This window comes from Fundulus heteroclitus, chromosome 20 (assembly GCF_011125445.2).
Source record: "Fundulus heteroclitus isolate FHET01 chromosome 20, MU-UCD_Fhet_4.1, whole genome shotgun sequence".
Classification (NCBI taxonomy): Eukaryota; Metazoa; Chordata; class Actinopteri; order Cyprinodontiformes; family Fundulidae; genus Fundulus; species Fundulus heteroclitus.
In genome coordinates this window covers 32,979,709-32,995,675 of record NC_046380.1, presented here as the reverse complement: position 1 = coordinate 32,995,675, position 15,967 = coordinate 32,979,709, and the positions used below count along the sequence as shown (strand labels likewise).

General features: G+C 41.8%; 2 protein-coding genes across 4 annotated transcripts in view; one reads left to right on the top strand and one right to left on the bottom strand.

Annotated features, from left to right (window-relative positions):
• Window positions 1-3,851: 3,851 nt before the first annotated feature.
• psmd6 (proteasome 26S subunit, non-ATPase 6) lies at window positions 3,852-9,702 on the top strand. Its single transcript, XM_012862181.3, has 8 exons — window positions 3,852-4,115; window positions 4,553-4,758; window positions 6,483-6,628; window positions 6,708-6,927; window positions 7,008-7,116; window positions 7,220-7,388; window positions 9,333-9,410; window positions 9,507-9,702. Exons 1-8 carry the CDS (start codon window positions 3,971-3,973, stop codon window positions 9,601-9,603), a joined length of 1,170 nt encoding a protein of 389 aa, XP_012717635.1. The 5' UTR covers window positions 3,852-3,970; the 3' UTR covers window positions 9,604-9,702.
• Window positions 9,703-9,748: 46 nt separating this feature from the next.
• Window positions 9,749-15,967, bottom strand: part of LOC105926015 (ataxin-7) — a 48,529-nt gene continuing 42,310 nt past the window's right edge. For all 3 annotated transcript variants that reach the window (XM_012862158.3, XM_021316244.2, XM_021316245.2), the window contains one exon: window positions 9,749-13,878. In XM_012862158.3, coding sequence (XP_012717612.2) covers window positions 13,861-13,878 — 18 coding nt within the window. In that variant the 3' untranslated portion in view covers window positions 9,749-13,860. The remainder of the gene's footprint in view (window positions 13,879-15,967) is intronic.

The window sequence follows — 15,967 nt, the reverse complement described above, 5'->3', positions numbered from 1 at the left end:
CAATACTTTTGGCCATGACTGTAGGTCATCTCCAAAAACATCTCCATAAATTAAGGTAATGGAGCACACAATACTAGCTCAGCTTGCAATGAGAACGGGCAAGCTTTGGAGAACACAAAGGCTTTAATGGAAGACTGTCACGACTATGCTAAACAATGGAGCAACTTTGATGATGAAAGTCTCCAGCATGGCTGAAGTTAAAGAGTTGAAAGAAAACACTGATGTCATCAGAAAGGATCTTTCACAAGCTGACACATGTCATGAATCGAGTTGCTGAGATGTAGGCCTACTACCGACGTCTGAATCTGAAGTTATGTGGTCACAGCAAGAGGCTAAATGCGGATCTTTGCCTGGTAGCTCTCAGAATCTGTCAGTCTATCATTCCTGTGGAAAGAAAAATGTTTGGGTCCAGCACTGACGTCGCCCACCACATGGGTTCCAAGACGGTGGATGAAAGCACTACTAGACCAATCACTATCAGGTTCCTTTCCTTGGGGCTACAATATGCTGTTATGCTGTTATGCAGCAAAAAAAAAACACACACACACACACAATTTCTTCACAACAACCAGCTCTGCTTCAGTGAAGACTTCTACAAGTCTGACTGCCCGAAAAGGCATCTTCTGTGGCCATCAGAAGCTGAAGCTAGGAAGAATGAAAAAAAAGGCTACTTTGTTGGAGGCTGTGCCTTCATTGAGGGTAAACAGACGAAGACTGACTAAAGATGCCGTAATTTCAAATTTTACTACCCTATCCCTGAAATCAGTTGATCAAATGTCGGATCAGGGGAGAAATGATTTCTCAGAATTACAAGCAGTTTAGATTAAATGTACAGCGTTAGAGCAGAAGGGACTTTCATTAGGTCTAGAAAAGGATGGATAGAAAAATGTGAGCAAAAACTTCTTCAGATTAGAAGAGTCGCTCTAACTCTAATATCATACACAAACTAAAATTAATGGAAATACCTGCAATGATCCTTGTGAAATTGCCTCTTTCTATGCCAAACTTTATAGATGAATATATAGCTCCTCATATGATAGTGAGTATGCTACACAATTTTTGATACTCTTCCGAATCTTAAAAAAGTGGATGATAGTAACAGACTTTACTTTGATCAGGCAATCTCTCTTCTTGATCTTTCAGAAGCTATTAAACGCCCTAGATATAATAGATTATTCAGCTTTAATTGAGGATGATAGTTTTACCTTATTTCTTGAATTAAAAAAAAAAAACTTTTAATTTTGTAAAACACAACTTCCTATTTTTAGCTTTAGAAACATTTGGATTTGGCTCCTTTTTCATCAAAGCCATTCAAATTCTTTATGGTAATGGGAACAGTGCGATTGAGTTAAAATCTGGAGCTTCTCCTAGATTTCAGTTATAGCGAGGCATCAGGCAGGAATGTCCTATGTTTCCATATCTCTTCTTTCTAGCTGGTCAACTTCTTTCTACCCATCTTAGGGTGAGCCCTCTACAAGGCATCAATAGAGCAAGCAGGAATCTTCAAATAAGTCAACTAGCAGACGATACTACGCTGTTTTGACGTAACTCAGAACAAGTTTCCTTAGCTCTTTATATTATCCAGACCTTTTATAGAGCCTCTGGCCTTGTAACTAAATGTCAATAAATGTGAGCTTTTTGCTGTTAAGACATATGTTTTATCTTCTATAAGCAAGATACTAATTAAGCAAAATATATACTTATATATACGTTATTGACAGAACCAAGAAAAAACAAACCACTGGCCGCAAAGAGATTTAACTCTAAGGGGGCGGACACTGCTTTCCAAAGCTGAAGGACTCTCTAGTTTGGCTTCTATGGCCTCTCCTCTGTTTGAACAATACCTGTAAAGGTATTGTTCTGATATTGTTCAATATTCTTTGGAAGCAAAAAATGCATTACATTAAAAAAGTCTGTTATAATGAATCCAAATTATAATGGGGGGTTACATTTCCAGGATTTCTCCACCTTAAACAATACTCTAAAAGTTGGATGGTTACACCTGTCATGTTCCACTTTGATTAGGAATTTTAATCCTAATTATGTTGTTTTTCAGTTAGGCGGTCTTGATTTCCAGTTAAGGATGGCTGTTCACTTACAGCAAATTTCTGTCTCACTTTAAATGTCCAGTAACTGCTAAATAATTCGGCCCTGTCTTTGATGCCATTCCCTCAGGCCTCATTAGGGTCATGAAAGGCATCATTGGTCGAAAAATCAGATCTCATCTCATACAAGTTAATGGATTCTTCTCTTGCTAAGATTTATTTGTTGTCTACTTCCAATAACAAGAAAATATGTTTACTTTTTCAAAATGTGTGCAGGATCAGCCTATGCACGAAATTAACCAACAATTAATGTTTTACTGCGGGTTTTTTTTTTTTTTTTTTACTGTGGGAGTGCAGTCTGGAGGGGCCAAGGTCAGTGAGATGATTCCCTTCAGGCCAGTGACAACACCAGAGCAGCATGGCTACAGCAGGCTAGCAAACACTCCCCACATGGCCCTTCCCCCACTTGGCACATTATGAGTGTGTTTTGGCTACGCTCAGGGCACACAGAACATTACAGGTTGCACTATATGTGTATAAATAATTTCTCTGCTTTATTCATTAAAATGAATGTCAATCTGCACTGGCTGACCAGGAAAAGAAAGACCTTACAGGGTCTGTGTTCAAAGGATGATATTTTAATAAATACGGGCTAGGCTACATCCTGTTTTCCTGTTGTGCTCTGTTGTTGTGTCCTTGGGCAAGACACTTTACTTACCTGCATTTGTGTTCTAACACTGTACATTTTATAATGTTAGTTATTGTTGCCGTTATTGTTATTTGTAGCCGAGGAGGGCAACTTCAGTCGTGGAACTGGTGCAGAGGGACAGAACAATACCAGTCATAGGAGTGAGGAGGAGGAGGAAGAGACAGATGAGGAGGGACAAGAGAAAGAGGATGAGAAGGTGATGGAGGTGGAGGAGCAGGGACCAATAATAACAAACAGTGCAAGGTGCATTGCTGCGTTGGTGGTAGGTGTTTGCATTGACTTATATTAAACCTCTTGAGATCCGAGGATTACAGTCCAAACCGAGGTTTTTTGAGATCTTATAGCTAATAGGCTGAATTTCAGGTCTAGCTTGATTTACAGGATATAGCTTTAGTTTTTGTTCCTTAACATTTGCTTTGACTTTTTTTATGAACTGAAAATAGTTTTTACTTCTATCATTAAATACATACGTGTCGTCTTAACTGTTGATGAAAGTGTTTTTATACTGCAAATGTCAAAAATTATGGTTCCACCTGCATCCGTGGTGCGGTCGGACGAAAGGCCTCTTAAAACCGGGCTCCCGGGCTGAATTTCAAACCCAGCCCGCCTCGGCCCACAGCACTATAGGACAACCATGTTAATGGTTTATTAGCTAAACAAAACACACACCAACATTTATTTGATTTGGAGGTGAGTTACCCTTTAATGTCAGACAGTAAGTAAAAATTGTCATTTTGCTTTTTATGCAGCATATCTAAATATCTCGTTTTAACCGTGTTTTTGAATACATTTTATTTTACAATAAGATTGATAAACGAGAGTTCATAATCTGACTGTGAATTCAGTTGAAAACATGTAGGCTGTGAAATATGACCCCGGGTTAATTACTATCAATTGGTGTGAAATTAATTAAGAACTAGTTGTAGTTACGGGTGAACTTCCGCTGCTCCAATTTACACTAACCACTGCTGGTGCGGTTAAACAGGTGTGTTGTTTGACACGGTGTCCGCCAGAGGGCAGTAATCAAAAATATTCCACGCTGTTTCTGTTTTGCTCCGCTCTTTTCTCGCGTGGCGCTCCGGCCGGAAACGAGACCGTTCAGTGTTTTCCGTAGTCATCGTCGCATAAGCGGGGCGACGGCAGAGTGGACTGCATCTACACGATAAAAAACAAATAGTCTCCTGTTTAGTCGCTTGCCTGCTTACCGAGAGACAAGATGCCGCTGGAGAACCTGGAGGAGGAGGGTCTGCCCAAGAACCCCGATCTGAGGATAGCTCAGCTCAAGTTTCTGCTCACAATGGACGGCCACCGACAGGACGAGAAAGTGAAGACCGAGCTAATGGATGCTATCAAAGCTAACAGTGAGTTAGCCTTTTTCTTTTGTAGCGCCGCGATGCCACCGAGCTCGTACCGATATGATTAAACCAAGGGTTGAAAGCAGCTCTTTAGATGGAGATGTTTGGGAATTGTTTTGACCGAAGTGTGAACGAAGTTTGTAAAATCCACGATTTAAAAAAAAAAGGATATCGAAAACATTAGCATGTTAGCTAGCACTGTTAGCGATGATGATAATAATAATTTTAAATGGAGGTTTTACTCTTCTAGCACACTAATTAGGCAGACCCCGGTGGTGATTTAGTCTAATTTGGTTGTAGACTATCTTTAGGAGGCCAAAAAGAGGAACGTGTGTGACAGCTTTCTTTCTCAAAAGCCAAATATGTAAAGCTGAGTAATGGGTCTGTTTGGGTCTGGTGGTCTGAGCCTTTAAACGAGCCCGCTGCCTCCGTGTCTGCTTCAGGCATGGCTCCGTACTACGAGGGTCTGTGCAAGGAGCTGAAGTGGCCGCTGGACTCGGAGCTGCTGAGCAAAATGAAAAAGGCCAACGAGGAGGAGCTGAAGCGCCTGGACGACGTGCTGGAGGATGCCGAGAAGAACCTGGGCGAGAGCGAGATCCGGGACGTCATGATGGCGAAAGCCGAGTATTTAATCCGAATTGGGGATAAGGTGAGAGGGGCTGAGCGAGGACAGAAAGTCTGTTCGGATGTTTACTAGTGAATCAGACATGAGATGAATATCTGATCTGCAGCAGATTCCATTTATAGTGCGAAACTGATAAATACTCATTACACAGATTGATAGATGTCCAGCATTTGTGTGTCATAATTTAGGTAATTATGGTTTTATTTTAAAAGATATTGCATAAAATATCATTATAATGTGTAAATGCCATGTTATGGCCTATAAAATCATAAGAAAGGCTTCTGACTATAGAGTAGTCTAGCAGTCTCTCACACCTTTCCAAAAAAAAAAAGAAAACAAGCCATAAAAGATCATTGCCTATGATGGTGGCTGTTCATGGAAACTCTAACCTGTCTTATTAATGAAAAGTTAAGTGGAAGGAAGACCTTTTTGTAGAAAAAGGTGCACAGCCAACCACAGCCTGGGGAGGATTGCAAAGCTCATACAAGCTAGATGCTGCTTTGTTTTACTGCGCTGATCTTAGACAAACTTTATTGTCATTTTGTATGCACAGAGTGTATAGAAAACAACATTTCGTTGCATACAGCTTACGACGGTGTAATGAGATTGCAGTTCGTTACAATATAAAGTGCAGCAGTGACAAGAATGTAACAATGAAGGAGAAAAACTTTTATACTCTGCAGTATATGACCATACTTTAAAGTAGACTGACAGAAATGAATGCTTGCACTATATTACTCAGTATGTAACAAATCTATAGAATAAATTAGTTTAACTGTTCTTTTATTCAAGCACACTTTTCCAGTGGATGTAAATCTAAGAGCTCTGGGTGAATTTGCTCCTGTGCCAGATTTGTAACCTGGTATTGACATTTTCCTCCTTCCTACCTTCATTTTATACCCACTAGGGCTGGAAGATAATTCGATAACGATATGTATCAATCGATAGACGTGTGGTTCAATAGAAGGAAAAAAAAGGGTCAGTAAAAAGTTCAACAGAAGAGAAGTTTTTCTTCCTTTAGCTTTCTAGCCCATCATGTAGGTTAATACTACAGCCGTTACATCCTCCCAACCAATCACAAATGCTGACCCTGGAACGCTCCCTCACTAAGCTCCGCCCCCTTCAAAGAGCACAGCTTTGGTTGAATAAAGGGTGGAGTTTGAATGCGGTGTTATTTATTAAAAAATATGTCGTTAAGCGGCACTTAAAACATGTTTTTAAATTTTTTTGATATCCACCAGTATGATTTCTATATAATCGCTATGCTTTTTTTCCCTGTATGGTCCCTAATACCTACGTACTTTAACCATTTAACCAACCAAACTTTACTTGTTATGCGATTTGATGGTAAGAAATATAATAAAAAAAGGGCTTAGTATTGGTTAACAGCTGGATGCTTTTACCCTAAAGATGTAATAAAACAAACCAAATAAAGAATATTTGGCATAAATTATACAATCAGATTTGGGGGGAGGAAACAGAAAATAGATTTTAAAAGTAACAAACCATTTATTAAGACATTGAAAACATGTAAATAAATTATTAAACAGTCAAAACCATCTTAAAGTTTAATTATATTAGAATAAAAAAAGGTTATAAAAATCCTATAGTATTTTACAGCCACTGTTTGTTCACATTTAGTTTCCTCTAAGATGGCGTTTTATTATTGAATTAATTTAATTCTTGTCAGAGTAGCACATAACTTGCTTGTAAGTGACCCGATCCGTACTGACCCCTCCGTGCTGCAGGAGGGCGCTCTAACAGCTTTCAGGAAGACGTACGACAAGACGGTGGCTCTGGGCCACAGGCTGGACATCGTCTTCTACCTGCTGAGGATCGGACTCTTCTACATGGACAGCGACCTCATCACGCGCAACTCTGAAAAAGCCAAGAGGTACGTCCTGCGCCGCCTCCGCCCTGAAAGCCTGTTCGGCGGCTCCTTCGTGGAGGGTAACTGTTCCCTCTGTGTGCAGCCTGATCGAGGAGGGCGGGGACTGGGACCGGAGGAACCGCCTGAAGGTGTACCAGGGCCTCTACTGCGTGGCCATCAGGGACTTCAAGCAGGCTGCAGAGCTCTTCCTGGACACCGTCTCCACCTTCACCTCGTACGAGCTCATGGACTACAAGACCTTCGTCACGTACACGGTTTACGTCTGCATGATCGCCCTGAAGAGGCCCGACCTCCGGGAAAAGGTAGGGGGAAGCTGCACGAGGAGCGCCGGCTCCTTCACGGGTCCGCGGGCAAATCCCCGACTTAACTCTGTTTTCCTCAGGTGATCAAAGGAGCGGAGATCCTGGAGGTGCTGCACAGCCTCCCGTCCGTCCGCCAGTATCTGTTCTCCCTCTACGAGTGCCGTTACTCCGTCTTCTTCCAGTCGCTGGGTGAGTTTCTCTCCTGTCGAGTTTTAAATGATCTCTTCCTGGTCCAGAGAGCGTTTTGACATTTCTGTTCCGCGTCATTCTGGTGCCAATGTTTCCTCTGCAGCCCTGGTGGAGCAGGAGATGAAGAAGGACTGGCTGTTTGCCCCGCACTACCGCTACTACGTGAGGGAGATGAGGATCCAGGCCTACAGCCAGCTGCTGGAGTCCTACCGCTCCCTCACGCTGGGATACATGGCCGAGGCCTTCGGAGTCAGCACCGAGTTCATCGACCAGTGAGTGCTGCCTTACGTCTGTCATTTTATCAGAGCTTTTTATCTCTGGCGCCGTCATCGATCCTTTTTTACTGTAGAATCTGTGAAAGGTCCTGTAGATCAGATGGTTTGGATCTGACTGGGAAAACCGCTAAAAGAACTTTATTGAGATTGTCCAGATGTGCCATCACCCCTGGAAACAATGTGTAAAAAGCGTTAAAATAAATGTAGCCTCACCAGCACTCACCTTTACTTTGACTACATTTATCCAGTGGAGGAAATCTCCCAACATCTGGACACCACTGGGTCTCCTCCGCTATTTGTAAAAGGTGTAGATCTCCACCATTTCTCCAGATTGTTCAGACTCCTGGCTTCTTTCTTCTGCTCAGACCACAGGGTTTGGGTCTGGGGACTGAGACGTCTGATGAACCGTTCGTCATGATTCTGTCAGTGTTTTTTTGGCAAAGGTCTCCAGATATTCCTCAATTCACTCTGACGTAGACAAACTAGGTCAGTGTCACAGATCCTGGTTCACACGAGGTGATTTTTTTGAATTTTTTCTCCACGTTCATCGTCCTGCTTCAGCAACAACCTGAAGTGTTTGTTGCTGGAAAAAAAAGCTCCATTTTTGATCTTGTTTGGCCGAATTCCCCAGTTTAGTAAACTCCACACATTTTACCTTTGTGTCGGCAGATCAGGAGGGGCTTTTCTTCCCTCTGCCATCACCACCAGCCTGCTTGCTGTGTATATTTATCCTCTGATTGCTGTCATGGAGCTTTACTGACACCAACATGTTGCTCTGCTGCTGTTCTCAGCCTAGCTTGCAGCATCTCCCATCCTCCTGGCTGGATGCTGACAACCAGGGTTCCTGCAGATCCTTAAAAAGTCTTAAAAGGCATTGAATTCTGTAATATAAAACTAAGGCCTTCATTTCTATTAAAATGTCCTAAATCAGTCTTTCTTAGGTCTTAAATTGTTACCAGGTCATAAATAGGATTTTATTTTTGTAATCCTTACCAAACAGTAAAATAATTGACACAATTATATTTTTTTTAAATTTACCGAATGGCTCAATGTAACCATTATTGGTTCCGTTCCGATAGCGGAACCGATGAAAACTATTGCGGCCGGACCATAGCTGTGAAAAAGAGTTGGCACTGGTTATGTTGTGGTTTTTAAAACTGATTTATAGTTTATTTTAGTAGGGAACAAAACAAAGTTTGTGAATTCAGTTCAGTAGTTGTTAAAAATATATCTGTAATTTGTGTGTGTTTTTTTTTAGCTTTCTTTCTATATGGAATGTTTTTCAAAATCTTTAACATGTCTACTGGGCCAGAAAATAATGGTTTATGTTAAAATAATCATTTGGGTGAAGTTGTCGCAACCAGGTTTATCTTGTTTATCGTGAAGTTGGTCTTAACTTTTTATTTCAAGTGGCATTAAAAGGTCTTAAGTCTTGAATTTAACTTGCCTTATGCTGTAGGAACCCTGGACAACATGGCTGCTCCTCCAGCGGCTAAAGGAAACTGACCCCTGTCATGGATCACTAATAACACTAAAGTCTGATCACTTTTAAAGGGATTTCCAAAAAAAGTAAAAAACAAAGCAACTGGACTTGTTTTTCGTAGTTGAAGACGAAAAACAAGTCCAGTTGCTTTGTTTTTTACTTTTTTTGGAATGACCATGACCGGGATGACTGAGAATCTTCACCAGCATTTTAAAGGGATTGTTAGACCCACCTACAGTCCTACCTAATTCATTTTCCTCCAGTAAATCAATGTTAAACTAGAGGATGTTTCTGTTTGCCACTTCAGCAGATGGATTCATGCGAAGGCTTGTTATTACACATCGTTACCAGGGATGACAGCCACTCTGTCCTGCTCTCTATGCGTCTTTTAGACGAACTGCTCAGAAATCAGACGTTGCTTCACGTTGACGTGAACAAATCTCGTCTTCTCTCCGTAGGGAACTGTCCCGGTTCATAGCCGCCGGACGCCTGCACTGTAAAATTGATAAAGTGAACGAGATCGTGGAAACCAACAGGTAATATTCCCACGCTTACACACCCAGACATCCTCCTGACACGGTAACCTGCGACCAGTCTATGAAACCTGCATGTTGTCCTGCTCCTGTTCACAGACCTGACAGCAAAAACTGGCAGTACCAGGAAACCATCAAAAAGGGCGACCTGCTGCTCAACAGAGTCCAGAAGCTGTCCCGGGTCATCAACATGTAGTCACGGCGACCAGCTTTCCTCTTTGGTTCATCCAAACCTGTTATTTGTCTGACAGAGTGGCTTATATTGTGTATATAATAAAACCTGTTTACCTAAAAACACGGTCGTCCAGGATGCTGTTTTGACAGACGAGGCAGAGGCAGCGTTTCATATAAATAACAGTATAAATTATTTTATTTACACAAACTTGTTACAAAACAAATATACTATACAATCTTTTTCTTTAAATATTAATTCTAGCCTATGTTTTGTTCATGAATTACATAGCAGCCAATACGTTAAGTCCAGCTGAAAATGATTCTGATCATGTATACAGAAAACAAAAACCTATACACGCTTTTACAAAGTATGAATGGTGGTGCTGGGGGGGGGAGGAGGCTTTTTGTTCGTTTTCCTCCCCTCCTTTCCACACATGAGCCGTTTTCTGTCTCACGTTAACATTCCAGGTCTGCGGTGCGGATATAAAAACAAAACATCCACAATGTTTCCATCCACAACAAAAAAAAAAAAAAGAAAAGGTGAACGTAACTAAATTTCTACGCTGTCTGAAGGAAAACAAAGTTGCTTTTTTACTGAGTAGATGAGAAGCTCGGGCTTTAAGGGTTCACAGGCTGATATTAAACCAAACTCCAATACTTTGAACATTCAAGTAGGGGTTAAAAAAAAACGACCCCAACGAATACTGTCCTCAAAGAGTCGGGGGAGAAACTAATTCAGGCACTTTCTTGATTTGATATCTCTTCCTAAAAGCTGCTGAACTCATTCTGTAGGAGCGGGGATTTAATCGACTGGACTGGTTCCAATATTTCCTCTCGCAAAGATCGCCAACTCCCTGTAGAGTCTTTTTTTTTTTTTTTTTTCTCCCCAGCCAATCAAGAAATGTTAAAGTCTACACAGCGAAGAACTGATAAGTCCCTAAAATATTTTTCTTTTTTTTGTGAGGAGATCAGGCTCAGCTAGCTCCAGGCCATGGCGTCTCAAAGTTCAGGCTAACGAGGGAAGGGGGGGGGTTACATAGAGTTGGATTTGTAGGCAACGTAAAACCGTGTGGTAAAAGCACATGTGATTCAGACCTTGGTTAGGCGAATAAAGGTATCTCTCGTACGGACGCGTGCTACAGTGGCGACATCTCCCTGGCCCTCCTTAAAGGTGGAGTACAGCGATTCATGAGATGCTTCGACGACGTACGGCTGTATTGCATTGTATAGACTTGGCAGTGAACCACTTCAAATAGTCGTGTCCGCAGACAGATTTTTTTTCTTTTTTTTTTTTTTCTTTCCTGTCTTTAATAAATAAATAATCTTCAAAACTGTACCAAAAAAAAAAATCTGCGTGTAGGAAAAGGAAGAAAAAAAAAATGCCCGTGCAAAAATACATACCTTTTACTATGTACAATTTGTTACCAAAATACGTATTTCTCAAATAGGGACACCTGTTTGATACATAGGCTACAAGAAAACAGCGTCAATTAAAGAGTCTTTCCTAAAAGAGAAGAAAAGAAAAGTTTTGACTCTATTTGACATCAGTGAGGGATTTTTTTTTTTCTTTTTTAACCAACGGGAGTGCCAAAAAGCTCCGATTTTTCGTGAAGCCATCTCCATGAATCTCGCACCATAAAACACCTGAAACCACGGTTCAGAAACAGACATTCTGATAGGATGGGCAGGTATGGCCTGTCTTAGCTATCACTTTAGATAAAGTTTACATGCATCAATCTACAATTTGATTATCCAACATTTGTTCAAAGAATTCAAACTGTGGATCTCGGACTTGGAGGGATCTATTTAAAATGTTCATTTTGATTTTACATTAGACCGATAAAGGACACAATCGCGGGGAAGACGTTTTGACAGTTGTCCAGCAGTCGCTGACACCTTCCACAGGCCACAAAGGCTCTTTGCTAAAGCAGAGTAACGACTCCAAGCATATATTAATATGAAGTATGGTTAGAAATGATGATCAAGCAACAGAAATAACTGCAGCCTTGGGAGAGATTCCCCAAATGTGGATTTCAAGAGCATCCAAACATCTCCAGGATACCAACGGCAGGTGCACTCTGCCGGGTCCTGAAAAAAAAGGGGAAAATGCAGAATCGCCCGAGTAGGGGAAGGGACAGAAGGTAGAACTTTGCTCCCTGGTCCAAAGTCTTCCTTTCAGACAAAAGCAAACGCTGCTTTTTAGTTTAAGATCAAAGTCTCGACTGCAGCGAGGAAGAGCGGAGAGGCACAGAATCCCAAGTTAACTGGGCTCCAGTGTAAAGTTTTAATTTTGGGAGACATCATCTGCTGGCGTTTCTGGTGATTATCCCAGAAACCTAACATTAGGTTTTGGTCGGCCGTAAGCCATAATATCCAGGCTGGATAGAAATAAACCTCTGAAATACAGCAATCATATAAAGGAGTTTTGCTTTTTAATTAGCTAAAATAACTTCTCAGAGATAATACCACTTTAATGAGATCTACCTGGATTAGCACAGCGCGGGGTTGTCTATGGAGATCCAAAAGTGCCTCAATTTGATAGAATAAAAATTATCAAACAAATGCATAAAGAATTTATAAATATATAATTAACCACAGAATTGGATTTTGATTATTAAAAATACTTATTACACCAATTATTTTTGGACAATTGGATGCACATCACGAACGTTTTATCAGGCGGTATCGTCTATTATCACGAGTGGGCTGAGGTCGCAGCTACTTAGGGTGATTGGTCGAAAGTCGCCTTATTGTGAAGGTTACCAATCAGATGTCAGCGTCTGATGATGTCTTTGAACGGTCTTATGTATGAATAAACACTTAATGATTTAATACTTTCTGCAGTTTTGGCACTCCATAGGGAACAGCCCTCCTTACAGCACACCGCAGCGCTGGGAAAAGTAACATCCGGACATTCGGTAGTGGTTAGACAGTGGGGGGGGGGGGACAAGTAAACCCCACAGAAGACGAGCAGACGCGCAAGTTTGTTCCAGTTAAGACGTACCGTACCCGATTCCATGTGAAGAAACTAAAACAAAACATTACAATTCACATCTGTCCCCGCGTGGCTGAGAGCTTCAGCTTCGTGGGGATAAAGTAGGAAAGTTGTGGCTATAACGATACAGCTTGGTAAGGTTTTCCTCACATCCACATTGCACTGTTACTTCTTCATGAGCCACCCCCCCGCCCTCCTTTTTTTTTTCTTTTGTTATCAAAAAGTTACAAATAAAGTAGCTGGCAAAGCTGTGGCAGCTTCTGGTGAGCTCTGTGGAAAGCTAAGCAGAGAAACGATTTAGTGCCGTTCACAGTTTTGGGAGCAGGTCTGCTGTTGCTGTGGTCATTTTTGCACGTGTATAGATTCAGGAACCTAACGGGTGTCTTCCCCCCCCCCCCCACCCCTTCAGGAACAGACCTTTTCTCTCCAACAAAAGGATCAATCCAGTGGGCACATCAGGTGTCCTTTTTCACATTTAAAAAAAAGCACAACCATCTTTCACCAAGTCTACAAAGACCCTTTGTAGTACAGTGTAAAAAGCTCATAAGAAATCAGAAAAAGGTAGCACTTGCATAATTATTCTGGATGGTTATGGAGTTGACCAGATTATCCACTTGGGGAGGGGGAGGGGGAGGTGGGGGGGTGGGGGCAAGTCACAGGCGATGGCGGGAAACCCGAGGTCGCCGAACGTATCAGACTGTAAAAGATTTTTTAAAAAGCAGTTGAATGTTGTTGTAAGGTGTTGCAATTTTCACTTTGCATCTCCTCCAGCTCTCCTTGCAAGGCTTCTGAGATCAGGCGACGGGGGTGTAATTAAGTTGGGGGGCTCCAGCAGAATCTGACATGGGGGGGAAAGAAATAAACACTCACGCATTTACTCACTTTCACACAACTTACACAGAAAAGATCGGCTTGTGTTCCCTCTACCTCCGAAACAGCTGGGAAGACCTCTCTGATTACTGGGACAGGACCCCCTCCAGGTGGGGGTGTGGGGTGTGGGGTGTGGGGGGGGTTCTACATTGCATTCTGTACCTCTGCCCCATCCACCTCTCTTCAGACACACACGCACACACACACTCGATGCACACATGGCTTTGGGAGAAATAGTAAGGACCACGTCTACTTCACTGGGCAGTCCGGATCATCTCCACCCTGAGGATTGTGGGAAGCTGAGAGTAATGTGGGTTTTATTTCACAAGGCCTCGTGCAGTCCGGAACAGTTTGCAGAGCACTCTGGACTTTCCTCCGTCTGCCCGTCTCCATCGCAGAGGCGGCGAGTCGCTGTCAGGGACGAGCTTTTGGCTGCGGAAACACAAGCGGAGAGGAGACGGCTTTATTGAGAGGTTTTACAGAAACGTAGAGCAGCTGGAGGAAGACGCGTCTCTTTGGTACTCGGAGACGTTTTCTCCCGCGTTTCTTGAGAATGAGTTATTCCGTTGTCAACTTTTACCTTTGACGTACTGAGACAGCTTGCAAAAGTATTCATAAGTCTCAGACTTTTACACATTTTTGCTCATTGCAACTAAAAACTAAAAGTCTTATTGGGGGTTTCTACGATAGATCAACACATTGTGTATAGTTGTGAGTAGGAAGGAAAAAATATTTAAATAAAACCCTGAAAAATATGCCACACATCTGTTCTTAGTCCTGCTTCGTAGAACCATCTTTTGCAGCCATGTAGCTGGAAGGCTTTGGGGGATTAGCCTCTACCTGCTTGGAACGTGTAGCAAGTGGAACTTTTACCCAGAATACCCTAATCGAAATTAGAATGGATGGCGAGTGCCTGAACATCAATTTACAAGCATGCCGCGAATTCTCAATTGGGTTTAGGTCTGGACTTTGACTGGGCTGCTAGCAGAAAACAAGGGTTGTATCACACAGCACCATGCTCCCACCAGCATGATGCTGCGTTCAAGGAGATGGACAGAGTTTGTTCTTCCTGCACAGGCAGCCATCTTTGCATGCAGGCTAGTGTTTTTGCTGGGATTCATTTAAAAAAACGACTTTCTTCTCACGACCCCCCCTTCCTTTCATGAAGGTCAAATGTGACTGGGTATGTTTACGGTTACTATGTGACTATAGTCCTCGGACAATGGACTGAACAGTCCTTAGATGTTCGAAGCTTGGGATACTGCTACATTAAATTTTCTTTCCACTCTAAAGATATGCACAACTTTGTGTTTTTTGTGTCTATCAGAAATACACCCAATACACTGAAGTTTGGGGTCATAACAAAATGTGATGATGTTCAAAGGGTGTAAATACCTATAAAGGAGAAGTCCGGTCAACAAGGAAAAAATCAGTGGATCATTAGCTATACCTAAAACTAAATATGTCCGTGGTGATTTAATGAATTTAGCGTTAATCAATAAGAAAGTAAAAGCATAAATTGTCGTCTCGATCATGGGGGTGGCCATTATTGCACAAATACGGGCAATAATGGCCGCCCGACATCACATCCTGTGACATAATGTTGCGGTTAGGCACTGCGCTCTACAAGCTAATTCAATAGGAGCTGTTGTACACAGCTGCTATCAACAACAATTATTTTGGATTTCCAGAGGACTTCACCATTGAAATTCGCGAGAGCGATTGTTAAAGCAACAATGCTCATGTGCATGGCCGTTGGATGTAACAATACATCGGGTAAAAGTGGAAAAAACATATATTTTTTCCATCTCTCAGAGTCATGATCCACCACAGGCTCTTTTGTTTGATTGCCTACTTGCCATCGAACTTCTGGCAAGAGAGAAAAAACGTCATCTGTAGCCAACATTTTGAAGAAGAATGTCTTCAAGATGACATGAGAGCGAGACTTTTCGGTAGGTTTTTCTTTTTCATGATGTAGAATTTGCGGGGACATTTGTTTACGGACCAGAGGGGCGGAGTGATACGACACATTTGGAAAGAGTGCTCATTGTTGTGAAGCTCACTTATTTTATGCAACTTTGGTCTTATTTTTTCTAAAGTCGATTGTTAATTTCATGAGTTGCGTGTTGCAGGTTTTTGTGGGCTTATTTCTGAAAGTGAAGTCGCTTGTTTTGGCTCTAAACTAAGTGCCGAAATATCCCTCCGCCTCATAACGCACTGCAGCTCATCCTGACAGGAGTAGAGAGAGTAATCTCAGAAGGAGCCACTATGCCTGTATTTTCTGCAGTTTACGGTTGCAATAACTGATGATAACTGCTGGAAGTAGATTAGGCGGTGCAGATCACCATTTTGAGCACAGATTGGTTCTAAAGATGAGTTTTATACTCATTGTATGACATTGCAGAACCCAACCTATAAACCGTACTTTAATGTTTATCTGTTGTCTTTTTATGTCTCTCAAATGTAAAATTAGTATTACTTTAAATTGAAATGCTTAATACCATGTCTATCTTTGTTTAAG

What these genes read in the sequence shown, in the direction of transcription:
- psmd6 (XM_012862181.3), top strand. Translation starts at nt 3,971, where the DNA reads ATGCCGCTGGAGAACCTGGAGGAGGAGGGTCTGCCCAAGAACCCCGAT. An exon ending in GGCCCGACCTCCGGGAAAAG is followed by an intron (nt 6,928 to 7,007) that starts GTAGGGGGAAGC and finishes TGTTTTCCTCAG; the next exon opens with GTGATCAAAGGAGCGGAGAT. An exon ending in AGCACCGAGTTCATCGACCA is followed by an intron (nt 7,389 to 9,332) that starts GTGAGTGCTGCC and finishes TTCTCTCCGTAG; the next exon opens with GGAACTGTCCCGGTTCATAG.